At 41.5% G+C, this 25,668-nt stretch overlaps 1 protein-coding gene across 1 annotated transcript in view; it reads left to right on the forward strand.

Moving 5' to 3' along the window:
- Positions 1 to 1,435: 1,435 nt before the first annotated feature.
- COL1A2 (collagen, type I, alpha 2) overlaps positions 1,436 to 25,668 on the forward strand; it is a gene marked incomplete at its 5' end in the record, with an annotated part of 36,843 nt that continues 12,610 nt past the window's right edge. The window contains 32 exons of the mRNA XM_009867524.1: positions 1,436 to 1,453; positions 2,092 to 2,127; positions 3,694 to 3,777; positions 5,099 to 5,155; positions 7,332 to 7,376; positions 7,481 to 7,534; positions 7,827 to 7,880; positions 8,242 to 8,295; positions 8,783 to 8,836; positions 9,115 to 9,168; positions 10,834 to 10,878; positions 11,126 to 11,179; positions 11,287 to 11,331; positions 13,605 to 13,658; positions 14,678 to 14,776; positions 14,863 to 14,907; positions 15,023 to 15,121; positions 15,658 to 15,711; positions 15,812 to 15,919; positions 16,745 to 16,798; positions 16,898 to 16,996; positions 17,623 to 17,676; positions 18,054 to 18,152; positions 18,970 to 19,023; positions 19,633 to 19,686; positions 19,810 to 19,863; positions 19,963 to 20,016; positions 20,841 to 20,885; positions 22,994 to 23,092; positions 23,812 to 23,919; positions 24,944 to 24,997; positions 25,364 to 25,417. Of these exons, the coding sequence (XP_009865826.1) occupies positions 1,436 to 1,453; positions 2,092 to 2,127; positions 3,694 to 3,777; positions 5,099 to 5,155; positions 7,332 to 7,376; positions 7,481 to 7,534; positions 7,827 to 7,880; positions 8,242 to 8,295; positions 8,783 to 8,836; positions 9,115 to 9,168; positions 10,834 to 10,878; positions 11,126 to 11,179; positions 11,287 to 11,331; positions 13,605 to 13,658; positions 14,678 to 14,776; positions 14,863 to 14,907; positions 15,023 to 15,121; positions 15,658 to 15,711; positions 15,812 to 15,919; positions 16,745 to 16,798; positions 16,898 to 16,996; positions 17,623 to 17,676; positions 18,054 to 18,152; positions 18,970 to 19,023; positions 19,633 to 19,686; positions 19,810 to 19,863; positions 19,963 to 20,016; positions 20,841 to 20,885; positions 22,994 to 23,092; positions 23,812 to 23,919; positions 24,944 to 24,997; positions 25,364 to 25,417 (1,995 nt within the window). The remainder of the gene's footprint in view (positions 1,454 to 2,091; positions 2,128 to 3,693; positions 3,778 to 5,098; positions 5,156 to 7,331; positions 7,377 to 7,480; positions 7,535 to 7,826; positions 7,881 to 8,241; positions 8,296 to 8,782; positions 8,837 to 9,114; positions 9,169 to 10,833; positions 10,879 to 11,125; positions 11,180 to 11,286; positions 11,332 to 13,604; positions 13,659 to 14,677; positions 14,777 to 14,862; positions 14,908 to 15,022; positions 15,122 to 15,657; positions 15,712 to 15,811; positions 15,920 to 16,744; positions 16,799 to 16,897; positions 16,997 to 17,622; positions 17,677 to 18,053; positions 18,153 to 18,969; positions 19,024 to 19,632; positions 19,687 to 19,809; positions 19,864 to 19,962; positions 20,017 to 20,840; positions 20,886 to 22,993; positions 23,093 to 23,811; positions 23,920 to 24,943; positions 24,998 to 25,363; positions 25,418 to 25,668) is intronic.

Below are 25,668 nucleotides of genomic sequence, written 5' to 3' on the forward strand. Positions count from 1 at the left end.
GAGCTGGGACGCTGAGCTCTGCCGGGGGGTTTCCAGCGTCGTCACCAGTTTTTGCTGGGAATCGCCCGAACGCAGCGTGTTCGGGCATTGGCGTGTGTGGGAAAACCACCCAAGAACCGTCGAGTGAGCAACGAGGTCGCGGTGTCGTGTCTGTGGGTCAAAGGGAGGCCGTTTCGCCGCGGTTTCGCCCGAAATTCCCCCAACAGGTTTCCGACAATTAGTCTCTGCAGCTAATGAGCAGGAGCACACTTAGCAGTAAGGAAGGCACAGAGAGGAAGCCGGTGGCTCTGCGCTGTTGAGCGGCTTCACGCCGGTCAGTGACACGCTGGGACATTTTCCAGGAAATGATGGAAATGATTCATCTGGGAGAACCATTCCCCGCTGGAAGTGAGATGGTGCCGTTGATACTGAAGTGTGAGATCACGCCTGCAATGTAATGTCTTCACACGTGTGAAGCCCAGCCGGTCCGGCTATATTCACCTCTTGCCTGCACACGTATGTGACAGGACACGTGTGCGGGTTTTTTTCCGTGGATATCTCGTTAAGCGTATTTAGAGCAGGCATAGAGAGCTGCCTTTTTATTGCATCAGCCACATTACTTGTTTTAATTTCATTAGTGAGTCTGGTTTGGATATGGAATATATACCGACCTCACCCGTGAGTCTTCACAGTTCAATATAATCACCTGAAAAGTAAAAAATCACATGGAGAAAACTAACAAAATTGCATTTTGATTTAAAAATGTTGAAATGTAAAACAACTGAATCCACACTCTAATTATCTTTCTTTTTTTTTTTTTTCCTTTCCCGTCTTTTTCCAGATGTGAGTCAGGTCAGTATAATTTTATTTTTTTTTATCTAATACGTAATGCTCAGCTTCAGTTAACAGACTAGACTTCTTTTTTGTGGCAGAATTATTTACTAAGGTTAATTCCCAAGATAGATGGTCACGGAAAGATACCCATTAAGTCCTGAAGGGGCTGCCTGGAAAGGTACCCACCCCGATTTCTGAAGTGGGACGGCCTTTTTAAGAGACTGCCTTCATAGGTGTACAGACCGTGAGGAGAACGTAACGGAGCAGTGGTGTTTGGACATTATACCTGGCAGTTTGGACTGGAGATGGCTCTACCTTAAAGCCAGTCTTACAGTCTAAATTTCATTGCACAGAAGGATTATGAAAGAACACAGGTGTGGCTTTTTTATTCCAGTTTTGTAGGCTGTAGTAGGATAAAATCATCAGTATTCAACAGAATCTTCTAATGTGGTTACCTGTTTCTTTGCTGTGTAACAAAACCCTAGCTTTCACAGCAATTTAAACCCGCAGAGCTGCAAAAGTGTCGTTATGTAAGAAGATGAGGCTAAGTTTGCATATTATTTTAGTTTAAAATATTGAGAGAAATTGTATCTTTTTTAACTCCTTTCTTTATTTTTTCCAGGCACCTGCAGGGCGGAAGGTAAGCATTTTTCTCTTTCTTGTCTGGAAGTGACTATCAGTTATTCTTAGGCAGACGGGTCTTTTGTTGAATATTGCATGACAGGATCACTGACTACCTTCATTATTTTCAATGTTTCCTGCTAATAGCAGTAGCAGTGGGGGGAGTAGGCAGTAAAAAGGAGGAAACAATGGGCGCCACATCTTGACACTGGGGTAAATTCAAATACTGGATTTAAGCTGCTTTGCCCAAGAACAAAACTAAGCCCATCAAGAACTAAAGTGCATCGAAGCAGCATTCTTGTTCAGCTGGAGTTCCTTTGGTGAGATTTACAGGAATCGAACAGGACAGCAATATGCCTGCATGTCTGACAGGCTAAATACATCCTATTTTAGTTCTAAAAGTCACTGCTGTTAAGTTGAGACTAAAACCAACTTTGAAAGTACTTCTGTGGAATGTGCAGTGAGACTTCTGACTGCCGTAGCAATGACAGTGACTGATCTGTTCCCAGTGGTTTGTTGTGGAGAACGAATATGCTGTCTGTGGAAAACACCTATCGAACCTGCATGTACACTAATGATTTTTAACGTACCTGTTTTTGCTGTATCGTCCTGGAAGATTTCCGTGGAAACTCATTCAGTTTTACTTTCTTCCACCAGGGCCCTAGAGGAGACAAAGGGCCACAGGGAGAAAGGGTAAGGAATTAGATTGACATTCATTCATTTGTGATCGTTGACCAAAAGTTGTTGCAAGACCAGTAGGAAAAAAAAAAAGTTTAGGTGTTGATGTGAGCTTAAATGAATGTACCTGTAGGAGCTTGCATGTCCAATTTGGTTAAAAAGAAACCAAGTTACCTCTGTATCAAATTCTACCTCACCAGCCTAATTATGGTCACTGTGTCTTGAGCAGATGCGGTTGAGTTCAGATGGCAGCCTAGCACTCCGAGCCGTCATTTGAAAAACTTTTTTCTAATTGCTCGCAGTGGAAATAGTGCGTGAAAATGCAGAAGGGAAAGTTGACAGATAGAGATGTAGTCTTTGAACAATATGGTACATGGATTAGTGCTCTGCATCAAACCCAAAGAGACAAAGCCGGCTTTGAGGAGTGTTCATTATCTGCGCCTCCAAAGAGGGCTTGAAAAAGCTCTTTTTTTGGCAGAGAGGCATTTGTCATCTACCTTCTGTTAGTCAAAGAGGATATTGTGCTGTTAAAGGCTGCTCTGAAAGTAACCATAAATAAGGACAGTTGAATAATTTAATTGCTGCTTTTCTGATTTGCTTCTGCATCGTTGCCGCTTTTCATAGCGTGATATCCAGAAATTCCTGTCCTTAGCTGGGCACTGTGTAGTTATCATGTCTTTTTGTATCTTCTGAAAATGAAAATGCCATAGTACTGATAGGTAGCTCTTGAAGATTTCTTGGATTGTGGTATGCTGACAAACAGAATGGGAGCTCTCAGGAAGAGTGTGTCTGTATGGTCAGTTGGATATTTGCTTTAGGCTGCCACTAACTAAATTTGTTTAATGAAATGAGGTGCATGTCCTTTAATGAAATGAGATGCATGTCCTGAAGGCAGCAAGCCTGGTCCTGCTCCTTCAGAAATCCGTGAGACTTTCATTATGGATTTCATCTAGCACTGAACTGGATCCAAAATACCGACCAAATGACATGCCTCACCTCGCTTGCCACGGTGGCAAAACTTGACGAGCTTTATGCGTTGAGAATGAAAGAATGTAAGGGCAGATGTTGCTGGACTGAACACATGTAATTTCAGGCTGTTGTAAAAGAAGTTCTGACAGTGGTAGCAGAGTTACAGTGTCAAAAATCTGAAAAAGAGCCCTGTTGTGTTGTCACTGAATTTGCAGTTACACCAGGAAATAGTACAGACTGATTAAAAACTGGTGCTTGACTTACTGCCCCCAGTAAGAATTGACTTACGTATCGGTAGAGCTGACCTCTGCCTCAGCTGGTCCAATTTTAGGCTTTCACTAACAGAATCTGACAGGCTGTGTGGGTCCACATGTGTCTCTTGGGGTTCATGGGTCCAAAATTGGTCACTTAAAACAAAAATTCCCAATTTGGAGTTTGCTCTTTGATAGCAAAGGCAATGTAAATTCAGGCTGTGCTGATTTTCTGAAGTTAGATGTTCGTTGAAACGGCATATATAGCACTGCTGGAGTGTCTGCTGTAGGTGCCTGGTCACTACAGAGATTTCTTCAGTGCCTTCTACTGTTCACTTTGTAATCCTCTTTTTGACTCAAGGGTCCACCAGGTCCACCAGGCAGAGATGGTGAAGATGGTCCACCAGGTCCTCCAGGCCCCCCTGGTCCTCCAGGCCTTGGCGGAGTAAGGCATCCAAACTTTCTCTTACTGAAACTGATATCTGTGCTGTGTGACTAAGACTACCTGTGCATCTGCCAGAAAACACTGATGTTGCATTGAAGAGTAGACGAAGCATTCTCTTGTGATCTGCAAGAAATTGATGGTCCCAGCTCCAGTTAAACTCTCCTTGGGATGTATATTGCCCTTGGCAAATTTGGATGCTGTATTCAACAAGGACTTATGCCCGGGAGCAAACCAACCCTCTTAACTACCACTGCAGTGCAGTCATGATGTGTATGGGTTAGGAATCAACTAAATGAAACCCAGGCTGTTAAGCAGATGGGGAAAAGAGATGGCACTTTGCGGTTGGGTTCAAGAGACAGCAACTCTGTTGGAATAGGAAGAGGGAGACTGCCTTTAAGTTAAAAGCCCACACTGAGAAGTCCTTTAAAATATTCTCCTTTAGAAATTTTCATTTCTGTCTCTATCCATGCTGCAGAACTTAAGTGGACTGTGTCATATACGCACTTTCTACGGAAGTGTCCATCAGGCATTCTCTGCAGAATGTGCCTTTAATGCTTTGCCTGACACAAGCTTTCACAGGGAGCATAGACAATGTTATATTTAGTAAATCCTCCTGCACCAAGGAATACTCTTGTGCCTTCAGTATGAGTAACAATAATTTGTTTTCCTACTCTAAACCCCCAACTGATTTCATTAATTTCTGTTATTTCAATATGCTGATAAAAGAAAACAAGCAAGCATAGAACTTCTTTTCCATTTTAGTGAAGAGAGGAAATGTACTTTGCAAAACTAGATGTATGTTTGCCTACAGAAGTTATATTTATCAAAGATCAAAAATCCAGTGCTGTGTTTGTGAGGGTGGACGCCCCTCAGATCTTTTTGGAGATGAAGGGCCTGCCTCATCCAAGAGTCAGTCAGGGCTGGCAGATGCATTTTACTTAAGCAATGCAGTGAAAAAATATGCATTAACTTCCTCCACCGGAAATTAGGCAGAATGGTTTGAGGGTTTCAAGAAAGTTTTCAATTTTAAATGAGCACTGAGTTCAGTTCACATTATTGCAATGCCTCGCTATCACTATGCATAGATATTTTGAGGACATTGTCTGGATCGAGTCTTTCTGGAAACAAGTGAATAGAGATGTATTTACAATAGGGCCATGTTTACTGAGCTTTATGTGTGTTGCTTTAACATATCATCCAGCAAGTCAGGTGACAGTTAGATGTAGAATGATAATTATCAATACCTTTAAAAGTAAAATTATACTGAAGTAAACCAGTACTGGAAACAGTATTTTAATTTCCTACTTTCTATCACCTACAGAACTTCGCTGCTCAATATGATCCATCTAAAGCAGCCGATTTTGGCCCAGGACCCATGGTAGGTATATGATTTAGCACTCCATAACCTGTACAGATAACATGTTTAGCATTGTCCCTTGAGTCTAATCCAGCTGTGTTAACTGGAAGCATAGTGTTAAAATTAGTGTTTTGATCGTATATAGAGTCAGCCTGTAAAGAGATGCTTTCGTGTAGGACAATGTCAAGTGTTTGAAATATAGTCTGAGCACTGTGTGGGATTGCATATTCAACTTGTGTGTAGTGCTACTGTCTCTTGACTGCACTTTCATGAATCAATGAGTCCCATAATCTGATGTCAGATAATATATGTACTTTGATGCAGTCTTAATTTGCCTATATGGAGACAAAAGACTGTGTTTTGGGAATGAGATCAACTGTAAAGTTGCCCTCCAAAGCAGACGTAGGTCTAAAAAGTAACTCAGTGGTGACTGTTTTCCTCTCACGGCTGTACAACCCTTCTGATATCCTTGGATTGCACAGGTTTGGTAGGAAATTGGCCACCACAGTTGATTCTCAACAGTGGAATTAGTACTTGCTACTACATGGCTGTTCTGAGGAGGAATCTGCATCGGTCACTGTATGATATGTCCAAATGGTCATTTAAGGAGTCTATTGCCTCTCCACAGGAATTTCTAACCCTTCCTGATGTTAGCAGATGTTTCCAGTGTACATAGGTGGCAGAATAAGGGTTAAATTCATCACACACTGACCTCACACTGCATCCAAAGGGTGAACACCAGCATGAAGGTTGCCCAGAATTATTCTGGATCAAGGGCTTGCTTCAATTCTTGAAGACAGAGTAACATTAAACAAATCACTGAAAATATTTTGGCATCCATTTAGGTATCAAATACAGGAAAACAGGAATATCTGCAATCAAGTTCCACCCTCAGTGTCCGAAAACAAATCAGAAAATTTAGATGAAGATTTAGGGTGTTGCAATTTCTGAGTTCCAATTTTTGAGTCATTTAGGGTTCATCTGACAGCAACAGCAGTAACATCTACCTACTGTGAGGAATGGGAGACTGGGAAGATAGAAAAGAAGGGAAAACCAATCATGGAATATATTTTTTAAAGAAATTCACAGGACTTTTGCAGCACGTGGTTCAGACTGTCCAAAATCAGTTATTTTTCCTAGATTTACTGCATATTTTTATAGCCACAATGTTGCTTTGGTTTCCAAAAGTAAATGCTTGTATTTGGTATGCATTTATTCCCCTTAATAAAAAGTATTCGGTCTTATGGGAAAGCTACATAAAGCCATTGAAAAGTTGGCACATGGTTTTCTTGTAATGAGAAAATCTAAAAGAATTCCTAAGAAAGTTTTAAAATCAATTAAAAACATGATGATTTCTGCTGAACATCTCATAAAACATTCGTTTTGACAACAGAAACCTAAATTAAATTTCAGTCAAAGTTATTTGCTTGTTGAGTAACGCTTAAGACAATTGTTAACGAAGTGCAGTAATCTATGGAAATTTCCTTTTAAAAGTAATTTTTGACCCTTTTTTTTCCCAAGATTTATGTGAATTCTGAATTCAGACTAGGAGAGTATATTGATGACTTATTTTGGAGGTGACATGAAAAGGATTTAATCAAAACCAGTAAATAATGAAATACTTAAATGGAAGGTGATCATTATTTGAAATCAGTGTAGACACAATTTATATATGAGTTTGATTTCTTTCCAAAATTATGCATGGACCTCCCGGTTCATGGTAATACTTCCATTGATATACCTTTATTTTCCCTCTTACCTCGCTGCTGTTTTAATAAACTTTTTTTCACCATCAACGTCTCCTCTTGAAAATCATTGTAAAATTGACAGCCCCCAAATACAACTTTCTTAATGTGTTGTGACTCTCGTCTTTAAACGCTGAAAGTTATGTGCAGGAAGGGAGAGGCCCCTCGAAGAATGAACCCATGCACTTCTAACAAGGCGGAATAGATGCAGAAGCCTAATCCCAAGGTTCCCAGCCGTTATGGTGCATTCCTGATCCCCTCACTGGGTTCTCCTCTGGCTCCTTACTGTTAGAAGATGTGCAAATTCATGCAGATCTCTTCCTCTGACTTGGTTTGGGCATTGCACGCTGAAAACTGTAATGCAGTATTTCAGGAGTACCAGGAGCTGGTGTTACGGATGAGTGTATATAAGGGTGATTCTTTTTGAAGATTTTGTGATTTTTCTTCCCTAGGGTTTAATGGGACCTAGAGGCCCACCTGGAGCATCTGGACCCCCTGTAAGTACAGTCTCATCTCTCCTACCGACTAATTAACATCGTCATACCTGTAAAATCACCCAATGGCTTGTTCAAACACTAACAAAATCTCTCTCCTCTTCTAGGGTCCTCCTGGTTTTCAAGGCGTTCCTGGTGAGCCTGGTGAACCTGGTCAAACAGTAAGTACAGGTGTCACATTCAGACACTTGGCGTTAGAAATAGGACACCAAGTAGGGTCGCAATGCTTGGGCCCATTCCTCCTACTCACAAGCACATCCCCAAATGCTGGAATTGGATATTCCTGCTCGATCCTGGTACAGAAACAGAGCTGAACACTGGGATTCAGACTTGTTCAGATTGGAATCATAAAGTGCAAAGTCAGATAGGCTCCACCTATGCCCCAACTCAAGTGAGAAACCAGACTTATCTGAAGAACAGTGCTTTAAGTAATCCTCAATGTATTTTTAACAGGGTCCCCACGGTCCTCGTGGTCCTCCTGGTCCTCCAGGAAAGGCTGGTGAAGACGTAAGTGGTTATTAAATGTTTCTCATCTCTTTTGTCATTCAACTCTGACATTAGGGTATTGTTAAGCTAAGCATTCTACTGGCCAGAATTTTTACATTGTTCTATAATATTGGATAAATAAACCCCTGAAATAGTTATTTTGTGGTACAAGAGATCCTGTATGTGGGAAATGTGCAGAAAAATGGGTAACTTCAAAACCACTCCAAAAACATTATTTAGCCTCCTGAACACAGGGAGAAGAAAACTTGAAACCTAAAAAGCCCTCTGCATTTATTGAAAAAGAGAAACTTTGTCAATGATTTTTCTTTCTTTAATGGTTTAGGAGCTTTCCTTCTCAGTGCATTTTTACTACGTGTTTTAGGGTCACCCCGGCAAACCTGGAAGACCTGGTGAGAGAGGTGTTGCTGGCCCTCAGGTATGTGGTGATCTGCTGCACGCAGTACTGAGCAGTTCTCCTGTCAGGGACACCTAACAACATTTCTGAATGGCACAGCGTTAACAGTCTGGTAATATTCCCTATGCAGATTAACCAAATTTCAGTTCTTAGCTTCAGGTTTTTCATATAGTTACATTTATGATTTGTGTTCCCCTCTGCCCCAGTAAAACTAGTGGGATCAGTAAGAGAAGTGACAGTGAGGAGCAGGTGAGCAGGCCCCTTGGCACAGAAAGCTGAAACAGCTGCGCTCACATGTTAATGCATGAAATTTCTGAGATTCAGAACTGGAAAATCGGTTTGATTACTGTTAGTCTTGGAACAAGTCTGGTCCTGGAAGGTAATGGACTGTGTTCCTCACCTGAGGATCAAATCTACTCATTAATTTTACTGAAAGACTTTTTCTTTTCTTTGTAACTGCATTATATAGTGTGAGAGACAACCATTCATGCACTATGTGGTTTTTTAGGGTGCTCGTGGTTTCCCTGGAACTCCTGGTCTGCCTGGCTTTAAGGGAATTAGGGTGAGTATATACATAACTTCTTCTCTAAGTAGTTAAGACTGACAACGTTTCAGCATACTGAAAACCCCTGGAAATCCCCTCCAAGTTAAGAGTGCATGAACCTCTTTCAAGTTTTCTATATCTCCTGATAAGAAAGACTAATTTTTTTTGAAAAAGTCATAAGTTCATGTTAGAAAATAATTTTATATGGAAAGAAGGATTTACCTAGCAAGGCTAAGAGTTTGTATAGCCATTTGTGGGAAAATATGTATTAATATATATTTTTCTGCTTAATATAGGGACACAATGGTCTGGATGGTCAAAAGGGACAACCCGGTACTCCTGGCACCAAGGTAAAGATGAAATCTGAAAATGCAGGATGCATTTGTCCCTCTTTCTGGCGAAAGACATAGGAAGTCCCCTTCAATCAGTCTTCCATGTTGTCATTAAATCTTGCCCAGCTGCAATAATCTAGAAATCAGTGGATCCACGTAGGACAAATACATGCACCTGAACATGAGAAATCATTCCTGGGGCATTATTCTTGAGCTCTCGGTCAAGTTGGTTGTTTCAATGAGTAAGAGCTGCAGAACTGGGCTCCTGATGATTGACTGTCCAGCAGCACTTAACACTGATTTGGATATCTCTGATTTTCCTTTTACATTTTGGTGGGGTTTTTTTTAAAGCACACTAAAATGAAAACATCTCCTTTTTCTACAAAATGTGCTCTAGTTTAGACTTGCTGCTAAAAAAAATACATAGATGCAATGTTCTTTTGAGTTAAGGCTGTTAGATCTTCACAGTCTTCTTCCTTTTTACCTTTTCAGATTAGTGCACATTTGAACACTATCCTTATAAGATATTTCTAGACTATATTTAAAAATATTTCTGGCAAACTCTTGCTCTCTTAGTTTCTTCTTCTCCCATTCCAACTCAGTGTATAGTAGCAGTGTTCTTAAAAACACACTACTGCAGTATTGGGTTGTAGGAAATTGTAATGCTGCTGATTTATTCAAAGGAGATTTATACTCCACAAATTGTAGTATAACAACAAAAAGCTCAAATACTAATTATCCCTCCTGTTTCTAAGAACTTAGCTCTACTTGCTTATCGAGTTCTTAATTGTAACAGTGTTCTCCAATATTGCTGCAAGTTTTTAACCTTCAGAAAAAGTTCAGTAAAGAGAAGGCAAATACTGAGTCTGTCCAGTCCTTGGAGATTAAAAGCAGATAAAGCAATTAAATAAAGAATAGTTATTAGTAGTAACGATAATCTGACCAGAAAACACAAGAGTAGCAGATCAAGGTCACTCGTATATGATATATATGACATAACTGTGCTGAAAGCAGTGAATGAAGGCAAAAACTTGTGCTGTTTGCAGCATTTAAGACTAGGTGCTTTCAGATATATTCAGGATACAGGTGCTCTGTGGGACAAGTGCTCTTGCCACTATAGACCAGCCTAGACCAAGTGCAGGCTTGTTGAGAGCACCTGTTACTAAAGAGATAGCAGTCCTGCTTTAAGGAGTGTCACTCATGTCTCAGTATGACTGGTCTTCTGTTAAAAACACCTGAGGTAGATCTTTATTTCCACCCTTTTGCCAGGAACTTTGTCACCTTAGGCCAATGCGGAAGAAAGCATCATTCTGCTTCTGCTTTAGCTAAAAAAAACCAGCTGCTGATTGATCTGAATTGGCAGTTGACTATCCAGGCCCTATATCTTCGGTGTAAATATTAGCATTTAAAAAGGGGTAAAGAAAGCTGAGATGGGTAAGGGAAGGGACTTGCTCTGGCTCTCCTCTAAGGATTCCAGCTGACCATGTTCCACCGAATGCAGGAACAGTCACGGTCTCTGCATCCTCAGGACTTGGTGTGCTATTATTTTAATGCCGTGGTGCAAGTGCTGCGGAAGACAGAGACAGGAGGATCCAGCAGTTGCATATCTCTCTGGATGGTGTTGTGCTACCTGTTCAAAACATCGTTTAATTAATTTAAACATGCAAATTCTTTTCTTCATAGGGAGAACCTGGTGCCCCTGGCGAAAATGGAACCCCAGGACAACCTGTAAGTTTTCACTGCTTCTGTGGAAAATGATAATCTGATAGATAGAGTTCAGCCAGCATTCTGGTTAACTTTTGTCATCAGTGACACTCCAGCTAGCTAGATATCTAATGTAACAGTGAGTATTTAAACCAGAATTGCCTGGCTGCAACACACTTCACACAGAGACTTAGCAAAAGGAAAAACCCCACATCTGTATATCTTTGTTCAGTGATAGATCTAAATGAGTGAATTTAATTTTTTCTTTTAGGGTGCTCGTGGTCTCCCTGGTGAGAGAGGAAGAGTAGGTGCCCCTGGACCAGCTGTAAGTGGCTCCCTGTCTGTCTGTCATCATGACCAGCCATTTACTGTGACTTTCTCTGATCTTTGAACCTCTTTTCAAACTTTATTTATCATGCTTTCTCCTCTCAGGGTGCTCGTGGAAGTGATGGCAGCGCTGGCCCCACTGGACCTGCTGTAAGTCTCAATCTTCATTGTTGACAATCTGGTTCTCTTCGGCCTTGTGTTCCTCTTTCTGCTTATAGAGGATTTTTTGGGCTTCTGAGAGTTTGATCGTGTGGACGTTTTGTTGCTTATCAGACAGTTACAAAAAGAATTAATAAAACATAAACCCTTTGCAGACAATATCCTGAGAGCCTCAGGATATCAAAGGAACCAAATCTGTATCAAAGGAACAAAATACTCTCTCATTTGCACTGCTGAGTTCATAGGGAAACACCTGGTGAACAGAATTCTCGTTTCTAAAAGTCTGACAGGACAGTTCTCATCCCAAAACTAAAGGGACTTTGTACCTTTTAACAGATACATACCATGCACGTGGCGCAGATATCTGTAATTATATACGACCTGAAACTATTTTATGCAGTCCAGGACACAGCTTTGCTCCTGCAGAGTTGTCCTGTCTGTCTGAGAGGAGCTAACCTTTGTCATTCGCCACTGATACCTGAGTTATGTGAGCTAGCACGGAAGGCCCATAAGATCCAACCACCCTGATCTCACTGGTAAACAATAACTCTTCTAATAAGTGCTAATCCAATGCAAATGTGTCCATTTAAAAGGAGTAATTGTTGCCACAGCAGACCACTGACTTTGGTAAACCTCATTTCTTTCAGTGAAATAAATTTGTGTACAAGAGTATAGTTTTGAAGCTGTAAAAAATTTCAGGAGTAGCCCAGAACAGTTTTTGTTTCCTGTCTTCAAGATTTGAGTGAATGATGAAGCTGTCCTTGGTTCTGTTAACTTTGCTAAAAGCAGATTTTAGTACTACTTGTCACTTGAAATATCTGTCATGCTTGAACAGAGTAGAGTTTTAGCATAGGTCTGAATTTCACACATTGGATATTACAAAATATATATGTGATTGGGCATTTATGTTACAGTCACGCAGAGACCTTAGAGCTAAGATCTGAAGTTATGCTTTGTAATAGAACCAGACATTTTAACTATCCTGAAAGCAATTCAGTTACTATAGGAAAAACATTCTGGAGCTGCTGATTGCAGAGGTGTTACTCTGAATGGGCAGCAACAGAAGGTTGCAGAGTCCCAGTGTCTATGCCACACTAAGTTATTTTACACATATTTAGGTTACAGCGCTGTGAAAGGTCTACATAGCACTTATTAACATTTTTTTTAAAAAACTAAAACAGAAATAATGTTTTATTCTCTTTGCCAGTGGGAATTTAAAACATAAAAGAGTCACTGCCATGGAAATTCTGGAATTTTGTGTTTTCATACATATCTTAAAGGGCATTTTTTAATTTTTAATTTGCTCATGCAAAACCAGGGAGAATTCCAGGTACCCAGTTTCTAACAAGCACAGGAGGTTATAGAAAGTTGGAACCCTATTCCTCCTTGCTATACCAGCTGACCCATTCTGTTCCCTTGGATTTGTGAGGCAGTTTTATAATAGGTATTTATAACTGAAAGATGTTAGCACGCAAAAATGGCCATCTTTGTGGCCTCCTCTGAACTCGTTCCAACATTGCCTTTGCCATAAAAAAAGAACGGTTTGATGAAAGGACGCCGAGGCTGCACGCATTCACGGCCTCAGAATGTGCACTCTGGGTAGGAATCGAGCTTTCTAACCCGTTTGCACGTTAGAGTCAGCTCCCGACCTCGGCTGCTCTTCATGCCTGGTGTGATTTCTACTACATTCTTACTGACCTCAGTGCAAGCTGTAGCAAGCGCTGGCTTGTGAAGCGGTGTGGAGATCTTAGCAGCCCTCTCCCACGTGTGAAGAAGGACAAATGCTGTCATCAACACAGGGGTCTCGTGTGTGACCAGTAGTCCAGGAGGATGGCTGGTGTGAGGGGGTACCCAGGTACCTCTGCACTGGGAACGTGTTGGAAACAGCCACCAAGGTGCTCCCCTTCATTCACCTGTGGCTGTACGACAAGACGTCTTGCCTTGCGGATGCCTGCCTCTGCCCATCCTCTGTTTACTCCTTCTCAGGTGTTTGGCCTCAAGGCAAGGTTTTTCAAATCGCTGATTAATTCACACTTTGTTTTTAGCTGTACTGCAAATGCTTTTCAGCATTGACTCGCTCTTAACTGTTTGTAGTGAACCAAACCTGTCAGTCTGGAGTTGCAGAAGGCAACTGATATTCCAAGATGATAATGTGCGGAAGTGTCAGACTAAATGAGCCTTTTCTGATCTGTTTACTTCAACAAGCAAGATGTTTCTGTCATCACTGAACACCTTTACACAACTGCTTTTCTTTCATTTCCTAGGGTCCTATTGGTGCTGCTGGTCCTCCAGGCTTCCCTGGTGCTCCTGGTGCTAAGGTATGAACATCTGTTTCCTCTAGTACCTTTGACAGCCGAGATGAAATGTAGTAACTGGTATTGCTAGGCAGCACAAAAAGAAACCCTCTCTGAAGTGGGAGTGCTTTCTTCTCAGTTACAGATCAGGGTGGGGATGAATCCCTACAGTATTTGGAGAACATCGGACATGAATGCTAATTCAGAATGCATCAGTTTTTTCACAGCTGAAGATCGATGCTAGGCAGGTTTAGGAAAACACACAACCTTTTTTTTTTTTTACTGCTTTCTATGTGGTACAGTTGTAGACACCTTCAAAGGGTGGAATGGATCATGATAAATAGACAAACTAGCAGTTTACGTCACTTCACAGAAGTAGTGGAGAACCAAGAAACTGCAGTTGATTATCTGTCTCTGTCCAACCTAAGTTCTTGAAATTACAATGGAGAAATTACGTTTAAACTCTTCAGATTTAGGGCAGTACCATTTTGCTCTTGCAGACCAAGAATCTTAGTTGATTCAATTTACCCCTCAGATCTTAGCATTTTTACCTGGGTAAGAGTCTCGTTATTTTGAGTTTTACTTTGTCCAAGGAAGGACAGAGGATTTGGGGCAAGAGTGTCCCATGCCACAACAGACAAAACTCTTATCTTGATCTGCTTTTGGAAGAAAATAGAGTATCTTTTGCTAGACCTCTTAATATTAACTGCAGGGAAGATGAAGAAAGATAAGACAGGAGTTGCAATTCTGATTTTTCTAGACCAGCCTCCTGTGTAATCCTCGGTGATAATGTAGCTTCTCAGATATGCTGGACATTTGTTGTTCCCATGTTAGCCATCAGCTTCAGCAGAGCCTAGCTAGACATCCCAGCTTCAGTGCCTTTAAAATCCAAGAAAGGCTCTCAGTTCCTTGATTACTCTATCTCTGAAGTGGAAATGGATATATATATATATGTTTGTCATCTTAATGTCAAGCTAATATAGAAATGCTCCACTGTTGCCCTGACACTGTGTACACTGACAGAGTGTCCTTCTCTCAAACAGGGTGAAATCGGACCTGCCGGTAACGTTGGTCCTACTGGTCCTGCTGGTCCAAGAGGAGAGATTGGGCTTCCCGGTTCTAGCGGTCCTGTTGGCCCTCCAGTGAGTAACTTGCCAGACTCTCTCTGTTGTCAGATGGGTGCACCTGAGACTCTGAATTAACTGTAAATTATTATCTTTCGTAACAGGGCAACCCTGGTGCTAATGGTCTTCCAGGGGCTAAGGGTGCAGCGGTAAGTACAGCCATAGTCACACTTGTTTGCTCTAAAAAACCCACCCCCCAGTTCAGCTAATGCAACGGAAAGGATAAGTGGCTTATAACATGTTTTTTTCCTCTTTGTTGGACAGGGTCTTCCTGGTGTTGCTGGTGCTCCTGGTCTGCCCGGTCCCCGTGGTATTCCTGGTCCTCCTGGCCCTGCTGGTCCTAGTGGTGCTAGAGGACTTGTTGTAAGTGACCTTGCGTATTGCATGTATCGCTTGAAAATGGGATATAATGTCCACAGTTGTAAAAAAAAATTTCCTCTGGCTATATTTTTGTATTTAATGCAGGCATTTCTTCTTGCTCCACTATAATTAAACATTGTAGTTAATTTCTGTGTCTCACGGGTTGCTTCCAATGCCAAGACTGGAGAGGTTCGCTCCCCTTGAGAGCAAGGACTGTTCAGCTCTGTCAGTGTCAATAATATCGAGAGAAATATGGCAGCAATGTCACAGTCAGGCCCCCAGTGGGTGTCCTCAGTAGAGGAACCCTCTCTGAACGTGTCACAGTTCAATTACTGTAATCTCTAAGCATCTTTAACATGCTTGGATTTGTGCCTGTTAGCCCAAAAATGCAGTAAATGGACCGTTTATCACAACAGAGGCAGGTATTGGCATTTGGATGAGTGAAGAGTTTTTTTGATTCGTGAAAAAGCTGGTCAGGTGGGAGAGAGATTTTTGGAATCGTGCATAGTTTTATGATCTCTTTTTGTTTTGGACTGTAGGGTGAGCCAGGCCCTGCTGGTGCCAAGGGAGAAAGTGGTAACAAGGGTGAACCTGTAAGTATGGCAACTTGTGAAGTTTTTTTTCCATGGAAAAGCCTGAGAGTATCTGCAACACAGCATCTGATTTCTTCTTTTTCTCTCTTTTCCTGAATAGGGTGCTGCTGGACCTGCTGGCCCTCCTGGTCCTAGTGGTGAGGAAGGCAAGAGAGGCAGCACTGGTGAACCTGGCTCTGCTGGTCCCCCGGGCCCTGCTGGTCTAAGAGTAGGTTTTCTTTTCATGTTCCAGAATTAAAAAGAAAAAGGAAATAAAACTAGAGTCACAAAGACAAATTAAGTAATTATGAGCAATTAAATTTACATTAATATTGCTAAGCAGAGATCATTTGCAATTCTGAGCCTTTTGATTAGTTGGGACTAAACCTGTTTTTGCTGTTTACTGGCTTATCCCTGAAGTAATTAGAGGTTTCTTTGACTCATCCATTATGTAATATTTAGGGAATTATCTCTGATTACTCTTAAAGCTTTGTAATGGGATTTAACTGCTTAAAACAGATAATTGGCAAAAGTTTTCAGTTCAGTTTCTTCAAGAGTGTGTAAGTACCTTTTTCAAAGGGTGAGGAAATCATGCCATGAACTTCAGGGGGCGTGTGGTTTTGTGCAGGAAGAGAATCCACAGGAAAATAAGATGAAAAATAGCAGTAATTCCAAGAGATTCAGTATCGCAGCCACGGGTAGGGTGTGCAGTCATAGAGAAGCCAGTAGTAACTCTCTGCAGAGAGGTGAAGGTGAAACTGTGCGGGCCAGGTTTGGGATCCTCGCTGCTGGCTAGAGCCACTGCTTGGTTAGAGTGAACACTGAAAATGCTCTCATAAAAGCAGATCAGAACTTAAAGAAATCTAGAGGAAGTGAGAGAGTTTTCTTTTGTAACATACATTGACACTGAGGTGTATGTGCTTAGAGCTGCACTTCCCACAGATTCAGCGAACCTGCTTGGAAGGCTGAAATCTAGCAAGCATTATACACCTTACGGAATAGAATTATTTCCCTTTCTTAATTTTTTTTGTGTTTTTTTCTTATTCACTTCCAGGGTGTGCCTGGATCTCGTGGTCTCCCTGGAGCTGATGGCAGAGCTGGTGTCATGGTAAGACTTCTGTCTGGTCACCGTTCCTAAACCATCTTCTGCCCAGATGCGTGATGCTTTTTGCTACCTCTGCCTGATTGTATTTACTTGTCTTGGTAGGGACCTGCTGGTAACCGTGGTGCTAGTGGGCCTGTTGGTGCTAAGGGTCCTAGTGGTGATGCTGGCCGTCCCGGTGAGCCTGGTCTTATGGGTCCAAGAGTAAGTTTGAACTCTGTGGTGTAAGTTTGAACTGTGCAAAAAAAAAAAGAAAATTACTTACAATTTAGGAACAAAATTATTCAGAAATTCAACTGCAAAAATTAAGCCTGTGAATTAGGACACTTCTATCACTCTGTAGGAAAAACATCTATGAGGAAATGAGGAAATGATTAAGAAGTATCAAAATGTGTACTGAAATTAGTTTATTTTGTATGTGGTAGCCTTTGATTATCTTGTCGTGGAACAGTGTCCCCCTGGACAGGATACTGTGTTAATTTCTGAGAGGGAAATCCACGTGATTATTTACAGAATGTGATCATTGAGATCACAGCTGGAGCGTGTGTGTCCTCTTTAATTAACTAAAAGAAACGCTGAAATGATCTGAGGTGACTGATCTCAATTATTATTATTTACCTATACTGATTTTCCACCAGTGTGGGAGCACACACCACCAGATTAAACTTGAGTGTGTTTTAGATGTCAGCTTGACAGGACATACAGACCTTTTTCCACAGTGTGTAGAGATAACTTGGCATCTGTGTGTGCACGTATGAAGATAAAAAATTTTGGTTGACTGTTGGGGGAGTTGGTTTCCTTCTAACAACATGAAACCTTTCCTTTCTCAGGGTCTCCCAGGTCAACCTGGAAGCCCAGGCCCAGCTGGGAAGGAAGGCCCTGTTGTAAGTATCTTGCTTTTCATTCTGTTTCCCCATTGCAAGTTAAACATTGCATAAACAGATTTTTAAAAGCAAAGATCTAGGCACTGAGCTCTAACACCCTGTAAAAGCAGCAAGATTTTACTACCATGTTACTCAGATCAGTGAGAAACTTTCCATTTGTTTCTCTGGATGCCTAGACTAGTCCTATGTCCTGCAAGGGGAAGAGGAAATACAGAGCTCTGCAAAAAGGAGAAAAATGGAGGAATGCATAAGCATGTGGTGTATAAACAGTGTTCAAAAGTGAAATCACATTTTCTTCCTGTCAGTACACATCTCTCCTAAGACTGAACTCTGATTAAATTACCTCTGCCATTTAACAGCGTGATTTCTTTTTCTAGGGTTTCCCTGGAGCAGATGGGAGGGTTGGACCAATCGGTCCAGCTGGTAATAGAGGTGAGCCTGGCAACATTGGATTCCCTGGACCAAAAGGTCCCACTGTAAGTAGAGTACCGAAAATTTCTTTTACTATAAAGGTATTTCCAGACTCATCTGTAGGTCCCCAACTCTAACAATCAGACACATCTTCTCCCTGTACTGTTTATTGGATGGTATCCACTTATATTGAAGGCTTCTATTTTAAATTATTTTCCACTTATCTAAAATATGATTAAACAGATGAAAACCACTTTAATTACTTTTGGAATATTTGGACATTTAAGTGATTAGAATAAGACATGTCTCTATTATAATTTATGCATGTCTGTTTTATGATCTGTGTATATATACATTTTGCTTCATTGCAAGTGTATATATCTTCAGTAAAAAAGTATATGTATATGTACTGAAGTATATATACTTCTGTAAATGTTGGCCACCAAGTCTAAGTTTCAGTTCCAGAGTATGTATTTTTAGAGAATCACTTGATTTAGAAGAAAAGCTACCAGTGAGTTCGGTGGAGCTCTTGACATGTCACACAGGGGCCACGGATAACAATAATCATCTCCTAGACTGGTGGAGTTGCTGTATATACACCCACAGAGACGTATATCTAGGGTATTGCGTAGGATACCTTCCAGAGTGTCATGAGTTACGATCTCAGAAAATAAAGGAATGAAGTTTTGCAAAGACGTTTATTTTCAAGCTGTTCTTTCTAAGTGGTTCAACAAGGCAGATGGAGCATGTGGGTGTTTCAATTAGGGTTAAAGAAATATTACAATAAAGCTTCTGGCAAGGAGGCTATCCGTGTCTAGCGATTTAAACTGAACCTAAAATGAAGTCTTGGTTAACTTTTGTGTGTTTTTCTTTCGAATTCAGGGTGAACCTGGCAAACCTGGTGAAAAAGGCAATGTTGGTCTTGCTGGCCCACGGGTATGTGGATATGTTTTCTTTATCAACCTCCAGAGAGAAAAAAGTAGATTTTCAAAACCTCTGTACTAGGATAGCATTATCTTGTGCAAGCATGAGTAAATGGTGAAACAGAAAACACTTGGGACTGCATTCATCTAGCCTCATGTTGGTGGGGGCTGTTACTAAAGGGATAAATGGAAACTACCCTTCTTGGGTATTAGTTGGACAATTAATCATAGGATATTAGCTCACCGTGAAGAGGGAAAAATAGCACTCCCCATGCTTTCCATGAGGACAGTGTATGGTTTCTACTTTATCCTGTAAATTTCCAACTTCTTATTGATAGCTGAAACTTATTCTTTCCTTTAAGAGACCTATAGGTTCCTACAATCTGTAATTCCAAAAGAAGTTTTCTTAAGGATGAATGTGCTGCAATAACTAAAACAATCACCAGAACTTGAAATTGTAAGCATCTTCAGTACCTCTTGACAGTGAAGCTCTTACAACTAAATGGTTAAATTCAAAATATGCACTTAGAGACCTTCGTTTCTGGCACAGAGTCACTTTAGAGAGAGACTCTTCATAACAAATCGAAACTTTGATAACAATTTGCTCCTTGAACACATTTAGGGTGCTCCTGGTCCAGAGGGAAACAACGGTGCTCAGGGGCCTCCTGGAGTCACTGTAAGTAAGAGCCTCCAGAACCAATCTGTGATTTACTTTTTGTTAATGGGACTTCCCATTTTAAAATCTTTTTGCCTGTTATTTCTCCTGCCAAGTTAATCACTTGTTTTTCTTTCCATTCAGGGCAACCAAGGTGGAAAGGGTGAACAAGGTCCCGCTGGCCCTCCTGGCTTCCAGGTAAGCAACTATGTGCTCTGCTCAATCTTATCTATGATTTCCAAAGCATAAAGTGCTTCTGCTTTAAACTCATTTGTGTTTTCATTTCTTTACCCTTAGGGTCTGCCAGGTCCCTCGGGTCCAGCTGGTGAAGCTGGTAAACCAGGCGAAAGGGTGAGTGGCGTGTAAAGCATTCCACAAGTCGGGGCAGGCAGTGCATAAGCATTATGTTTACAACTGCACGTGTGGTGAAACAAGAGCCTCTTGGATCCGTTTGCCAAACCCAAGCCGTCCGTGTTATACGCGCAGTTCCGTAGTCCCTTTTGATAAAGCTAAGCACAAATGAAGCAGGTCCGTCGAAATCTGCAAAATACTTCTTTTTTCAAAGTTTTGGTATGAACCTTTTGCTTTTGGGACCTTAAACAGCAACAAAATATGTCCCCGGCCCCAAAAGGCAAGACAGTATGTGACAAATATTTTACTTTGCATTTATTTTGAAATCTTCCGGGTTCGGTCTAACCTGCATTGCTCACCATGGTATGCTTTTGCACCTCTGCTGGTTTCAGTGAATTTATCATGGCGTGCAGCTGAGGTAGCTCAGTGGTAATTCAGGCTCTAGGTTCTGCCCAGTTCAGTGTGTGATGCAGTCTGCAAATTGTGCACCCTGTGTGTTGTAACCACCTTTAACACTTCTAGTGACATCTCTCTGTGTCCCTATAAAACAGTTTGCGTTGCATGGACCTGAAAATTGAGCTTGGAATTCAATAGCTAGCTCTTTCTTCAGGGAGATTATTATCTCATGTGTGCTTTGAGGTATGAGCAGCTACATGAAAAGGGTTTATTTCTGTGTCTCTGAAAGACTGGTTTTAGTCTGAAGATTGTCAATTTGCCGCTGCAGTTTTGAGAAGCTTTTCTATTTATTGATGAGAAACAAACCACAATTTAGGGTAATGTTTGCTTTGGGAATAAGCTTTACCAATACGTCTACTCTCTTCTAGGGTCTTCATGGTGAATTTGGTGTCCCTGGTCCTGCTGGCCCAAGAGTGAGTTACTCATTTGAAATCTAGTCTTAATAATGCGTTCAGTAATAATAGTAGCTATATGCATTGTCAAGTTTCTCAAGACAAAAGCTCTTCCCAGTCACAGCACACAGAGTGCTGCAGCAGCCTCCCAGGAATGGGGGAGAGTTTTCTCTGCTCTTTGCATGGGTCAGGGTATACAATTATATAACACAGTAATTGCCAGTGTTAGTAAGCTTCTGGGTAAGCGATATGAATATTACTCAAGGAGTGATATCTTGTATTAATGAATCTCACAATGAGAATGTAGATGGCCGAAGACTGATGCTACAGCGTTACCCTGTGGCCTCGTGTGTATGCGAATTTTCACCTCCGGTGCCTGTGTGCTGACCCTCTTACCCTGACCGTTTCAGTCCTGCCAGCCCTCGCTAGCCAGCTCCTGCCTCCCACGTGATGTCTTTGGGAACAAATGGGGAGCTGAATCCAGAGCCTGGAATAGTCATTAGGAGATCTTACCTCCCACTTCTCTTTATTCCTGCACTGTGAATAAACATCTGTGAAGAGCTTTGTCTGGAGGCCTTTCTGCACAGCAGGAAGGTCCCATTTATGTGGAGCAATGAGTAGTTTATAAAATGCTCGATTAATTATTTGCTTTCCAAATCCATCTCTAAAGAGGTTGCTATTTAAACTAATTGTGTTGCTTCCTCTTTCCTTCTGCCTTCCAGACTAAATGTCTCCATGACAAATATTCCCGTTCACTCTTACCAGTCATGCCAGTCACTTTAAGCAGCACTTTTCCTCCTTGTATGTAGTGCCCTGAGGCTGTATTAGTAGCCATGAACTCTTTAAACCTTCATTTTGCTGATCTACCCAAACCATGTTCCCTTTATTGTTGTAGCAGCAGTTCCCTGTCTCTGCTCTAGCTTGCCTTAAGCATCTCGTACGCAGCCAGAGCGTGTTGCCTTCAGTTCGCCAAACAAGGTCGTGCTGATGCTGTGTACAACGAAATTAACACTTCTCCAAAGTAGCTCACTGCCTGAGATTGCATTGGCCTTTTTCACGTCCACCTCATATTGTTGGCTACTGGCTATCGCTTTCCCCAGGGGAAATCCCCATGTACAGCACAAATCCTCATTTCTGGTGCGTAAGTAAATGGCCTGGCACTTGGCATTGCTGCGTTTTGTCCCACTCGTGCTGTGACAGACATCCAGCAAATTATTAACTTCTCCCTGTGTAATATGCCAGCCTGCCTTCCTCTTGGCAGGAGCTTCCACCTTTGTGATGTCTGCGTATTTCATAAATACCTTTCTTCCTTTACTGCCTCTGTATGTATGTAAAAATAATGAAAATATATATTAATTAGGGAGCATCATTACAGTATAAGTTAGCCTTCTGTGTCATTGGTGCTGTTTAGCAGTGTGCCATCTCTCCTTGAGTTGGTTCACATGGCAGTTCTCATACAAACTCCCTGACATAACAAAAAATCGCGTTTATGCCATATCAGATTATTCACTGATGTCCAGCTTGAGCACTCGGGGATAGTTTGAGATATCTTTAGTAAAAGTGGTATTTTTGTCTTTGAGAGATCTGTTGTGCATTTAAGCCCAGTTTCTGGCTGCTTCCACAGCACCAGATGACTTCTGTTTCAGAATTTATTTATACCTGTTATTAACGTACAGGTCACATCAGTAGGCTTTAGCTGTCACCTTTATTCTCCAATATTCACCAGGCATTTGCCACTGTAAAAATAATTGTTTGCCAATTCCTATGGCTCTAATTTCACTGGAATCTATTATCTGCCCTCAGATTGATATCAGAAGCTCCATCTGACAATGCAAGATGCTGCTACCAGAATAGCCCAGTAGCCAAAATCCATGTTCAAGAAGCACTTGTAGTTTTTCAGCTGTTACTGTGATGCAAGACTTCAGTGCTTCACTTTGCTAGATTTGTGTCAGAAGGTAGAGCCGATCCTTCTGACCAGTTTAGTTAATACCTGCACAATTCCAAAGCAGTTCTTGATGGTTCATTCAGATAAGAATGCATCACGTTGTCATTGCTCGTGGTCAGCACTTTTAAACCTCTAAGCTACAGAACAATTCAAGGAAGAGCTCAGATCAGACTGTCTGCTGCAGGGTGAGCGTGGTCCTCCTGGTGAAAGCGGTGCTGTTGGTCCTGCTGGTTCCATTGGAAGCCGTGGTCCCTCCGGCCCACCAGGCCCCGATGGTAACAAGGTACGTCTTTTCCAGCGGCCGTTGTCTTACTGTTGAGTTCCTGATGAAGTCAATCCAAAACCTTCTCTCCTGAGAGCATAAGTGATTACTGGTACAAGGTAGTCACCTATAAACCACAGCCTCTGGGTCATTCCTTCGGGTAGTAAAGCTCCATCCCAACTAGTCCACACTAATGTTAAAGGCTTTTTTGTTTAGCACTATAGAGGATGGGAGGGGAACTCCAGTTTGGACCCAGCCTGAATACAGCTTGTCAGCTGGGTGTAGTGTTCTTCTGTTGTCTGAGATTTGGGGCAAAATTCAGTCTGACTTCTATTCATACCCACTTATTTACAGAAAGTTCTTGTGTCTGGTAAGCAATATTTCCTCCAAAACATTAGCACGATAATGTGTAATCATCTACCAAAATAACACTGGCTTGATTCCTACTGAGTTTGGGTCTTAGTTTTCAAGATCTGCACGGGTAGTCTTTCTACAGAAGTTTGTTTGGGAATATGGGAGACCCTAAAACCTCAGGAGCCCACAGAATCAGAGAAAGTGTTTGTGTCTGGCATCTTTACTCGTTGTAAAATCAAAATAAGCGCAATAGCTTAACACAAAATACTGCTACTCACACCGTTGGCAAGCAAGCAGGATGATGGGCAGAGCAGTAAGGACAGAATTTTGTTCCAAACTGCGTGAAGGATTTGACGCGGTCTCACGTGATGTGCTGTTGCTGTTAGGGTGAGCCTGGCAACGTGGGTGCTGCTGGTGGTCCTGGTCCTGCTGGCCCCGGTGGAATCCCAGGAGAGAGAGGTGTTGCCGGTGTTCCCGGAGGCAAGGGTGAAAAGGTAAGGGGGACAACCTGCTGTGCTACTGCACACACAGCTTTGGGAGGTGCTTTTATTTGATTAGCTGAAAGAAGCTTGCAGGTTACCCCAGTGTGACTTTTATTTACGTGAAACTATTACTTATTAGTCAATAAGCAAAGTTTTTGTTGGTGTAACACACTGACAGTCTTTTCTAAACTCGTGTTTCGATCTTTGCTCAGGTTTAAGTGGCACTTCATTCTTCATTGGTTAACAACGAGCTTATCTCTACCAAAGAAATACTAAAGCTGTCTTTGAGTGCAAATGCTGTTGCTACCTCTGCTTTATCCATAAAATTATCGATAAAATTGGATTTTATCTTGTTATGCACGTCTCATTGCATGCTGTCCTCTGTTCATTATTTAAATTCTAAACTGAGATTTTTCTGCTTTACTTATTTGGACTAAAAAAATCCATAATCATTTTAGCGTAAAAGAGATATATCAGACTGCTGGTCTGATTTCTTGACGTTAGTTAGCCCAGATATAACTAGGAAACAGGGAGTGTTTTGTGTGACCACTCATACAGCATCATTGGTTTTTAACTGTTGTTTTTCCTGCTTCAAACAGAAAGTGTAACACGAATAATGAAAAGATTTTTTTAAGTATGGTTATTTCTTGGCCAAAAGAAAAGGGATTTTGAGGGGGGAATTTACATTTGTCATTTGAAACACAAAGCAAATTGGTTTTGTATCTTTAGTTCCATTCAAAATTCTTGCCACCTGGGGGAAACTAAGTAGGTGTCACAGGAAAGAGACAGGCTCATAAATCTGAAAAGCACGTCAGTCTCCCTTTTTCTGCTGATTCTTACCTTGCCAGTTAGTGCATGCTCAGCAATAAGAATAAAATAGTCAAAGTCCATGCCCCAAAAAAACGAGCATGATAAGCATCTCATATGACACACAAGTGATGTGTGGAGACTCAGCAAATAGTTCCAAGCCTTCTTTCACACAAACCACTGTGCTCATTACCAATATAACGCCTTTTTACCCCTCTCTGTGTTCTAGGGTCCCCCAGGTCTGAGAGGCGATACTGGTGCGACGGGAAGAGATGGTGCTCGTGTAAGTATCTTTTGGTTCTATTTGAGTTTACCTTGCTCCACCTCAGAACTGAAGTGACTAAAATGATGTTTAGGACTTCTGTTTTCCACGGTATTGCATATCCACTTGCATCTGCTCACTTTTAATACAAATCCGTATGATTTTGTTGCCCGGGGATGTTTGAATTTGCAGGGAGAGAGAGCAAAGTGATCATTTCTCATGCATGTAGGCAGAGAAATGATATCAGCAGAGAACCTTGTGTTTCACAGGCAGCTGTTCACTGTGACATTATCCTCTCTAACTTTGTGGGCTCAGCCCAGACAGCTAATTCTAAAGTCAGCCTACTTATATATTGTGTGAAATGATGTCATGTCTCTTGACCTCTAGGGTCTCCCTGGTGCTATTGGTGCTCCTGGACCTGCTGGTGGTGCTGGTGATCGGGTAAGTCTGCTCTGAATGGAAAAGTGTCTGGTTTGTTTATACAGTTTACCCATGCATGAATATTTAGGATAAGGAATTCCACAAAAATAAATTCCATCTTTCTAGTGTGCACTAGTTCTGCAAGTTTTTCTGATTTGGGAGGCAAGGGTTATTAGAAGTGTGGATTTAGTGAAGTTTGCTATAGGACACCAAGCTTTTTCCTGAAAAAGCAGGAAAGGGTTGCACCTCGGTGGGTTATATGGGGAGAATAT

The sequence above is a fragment of the Apaloderma vittatum genome, unplaced genomic scaffold (genome assembly GCF_000703405.1).
Source record: "Apaloderma vittatum isolate BGI_N311 unplaced genomic scaffold, ASM70340v1 scaffold15334, whole genome shotgun sequence".
Classification (NCBI taxonomy): Eukaryota; Metazoa; Chordata; class Aves; order Trogoniformes; family Trogonidae; genus Apaloderma; species Apaloderma vittatum.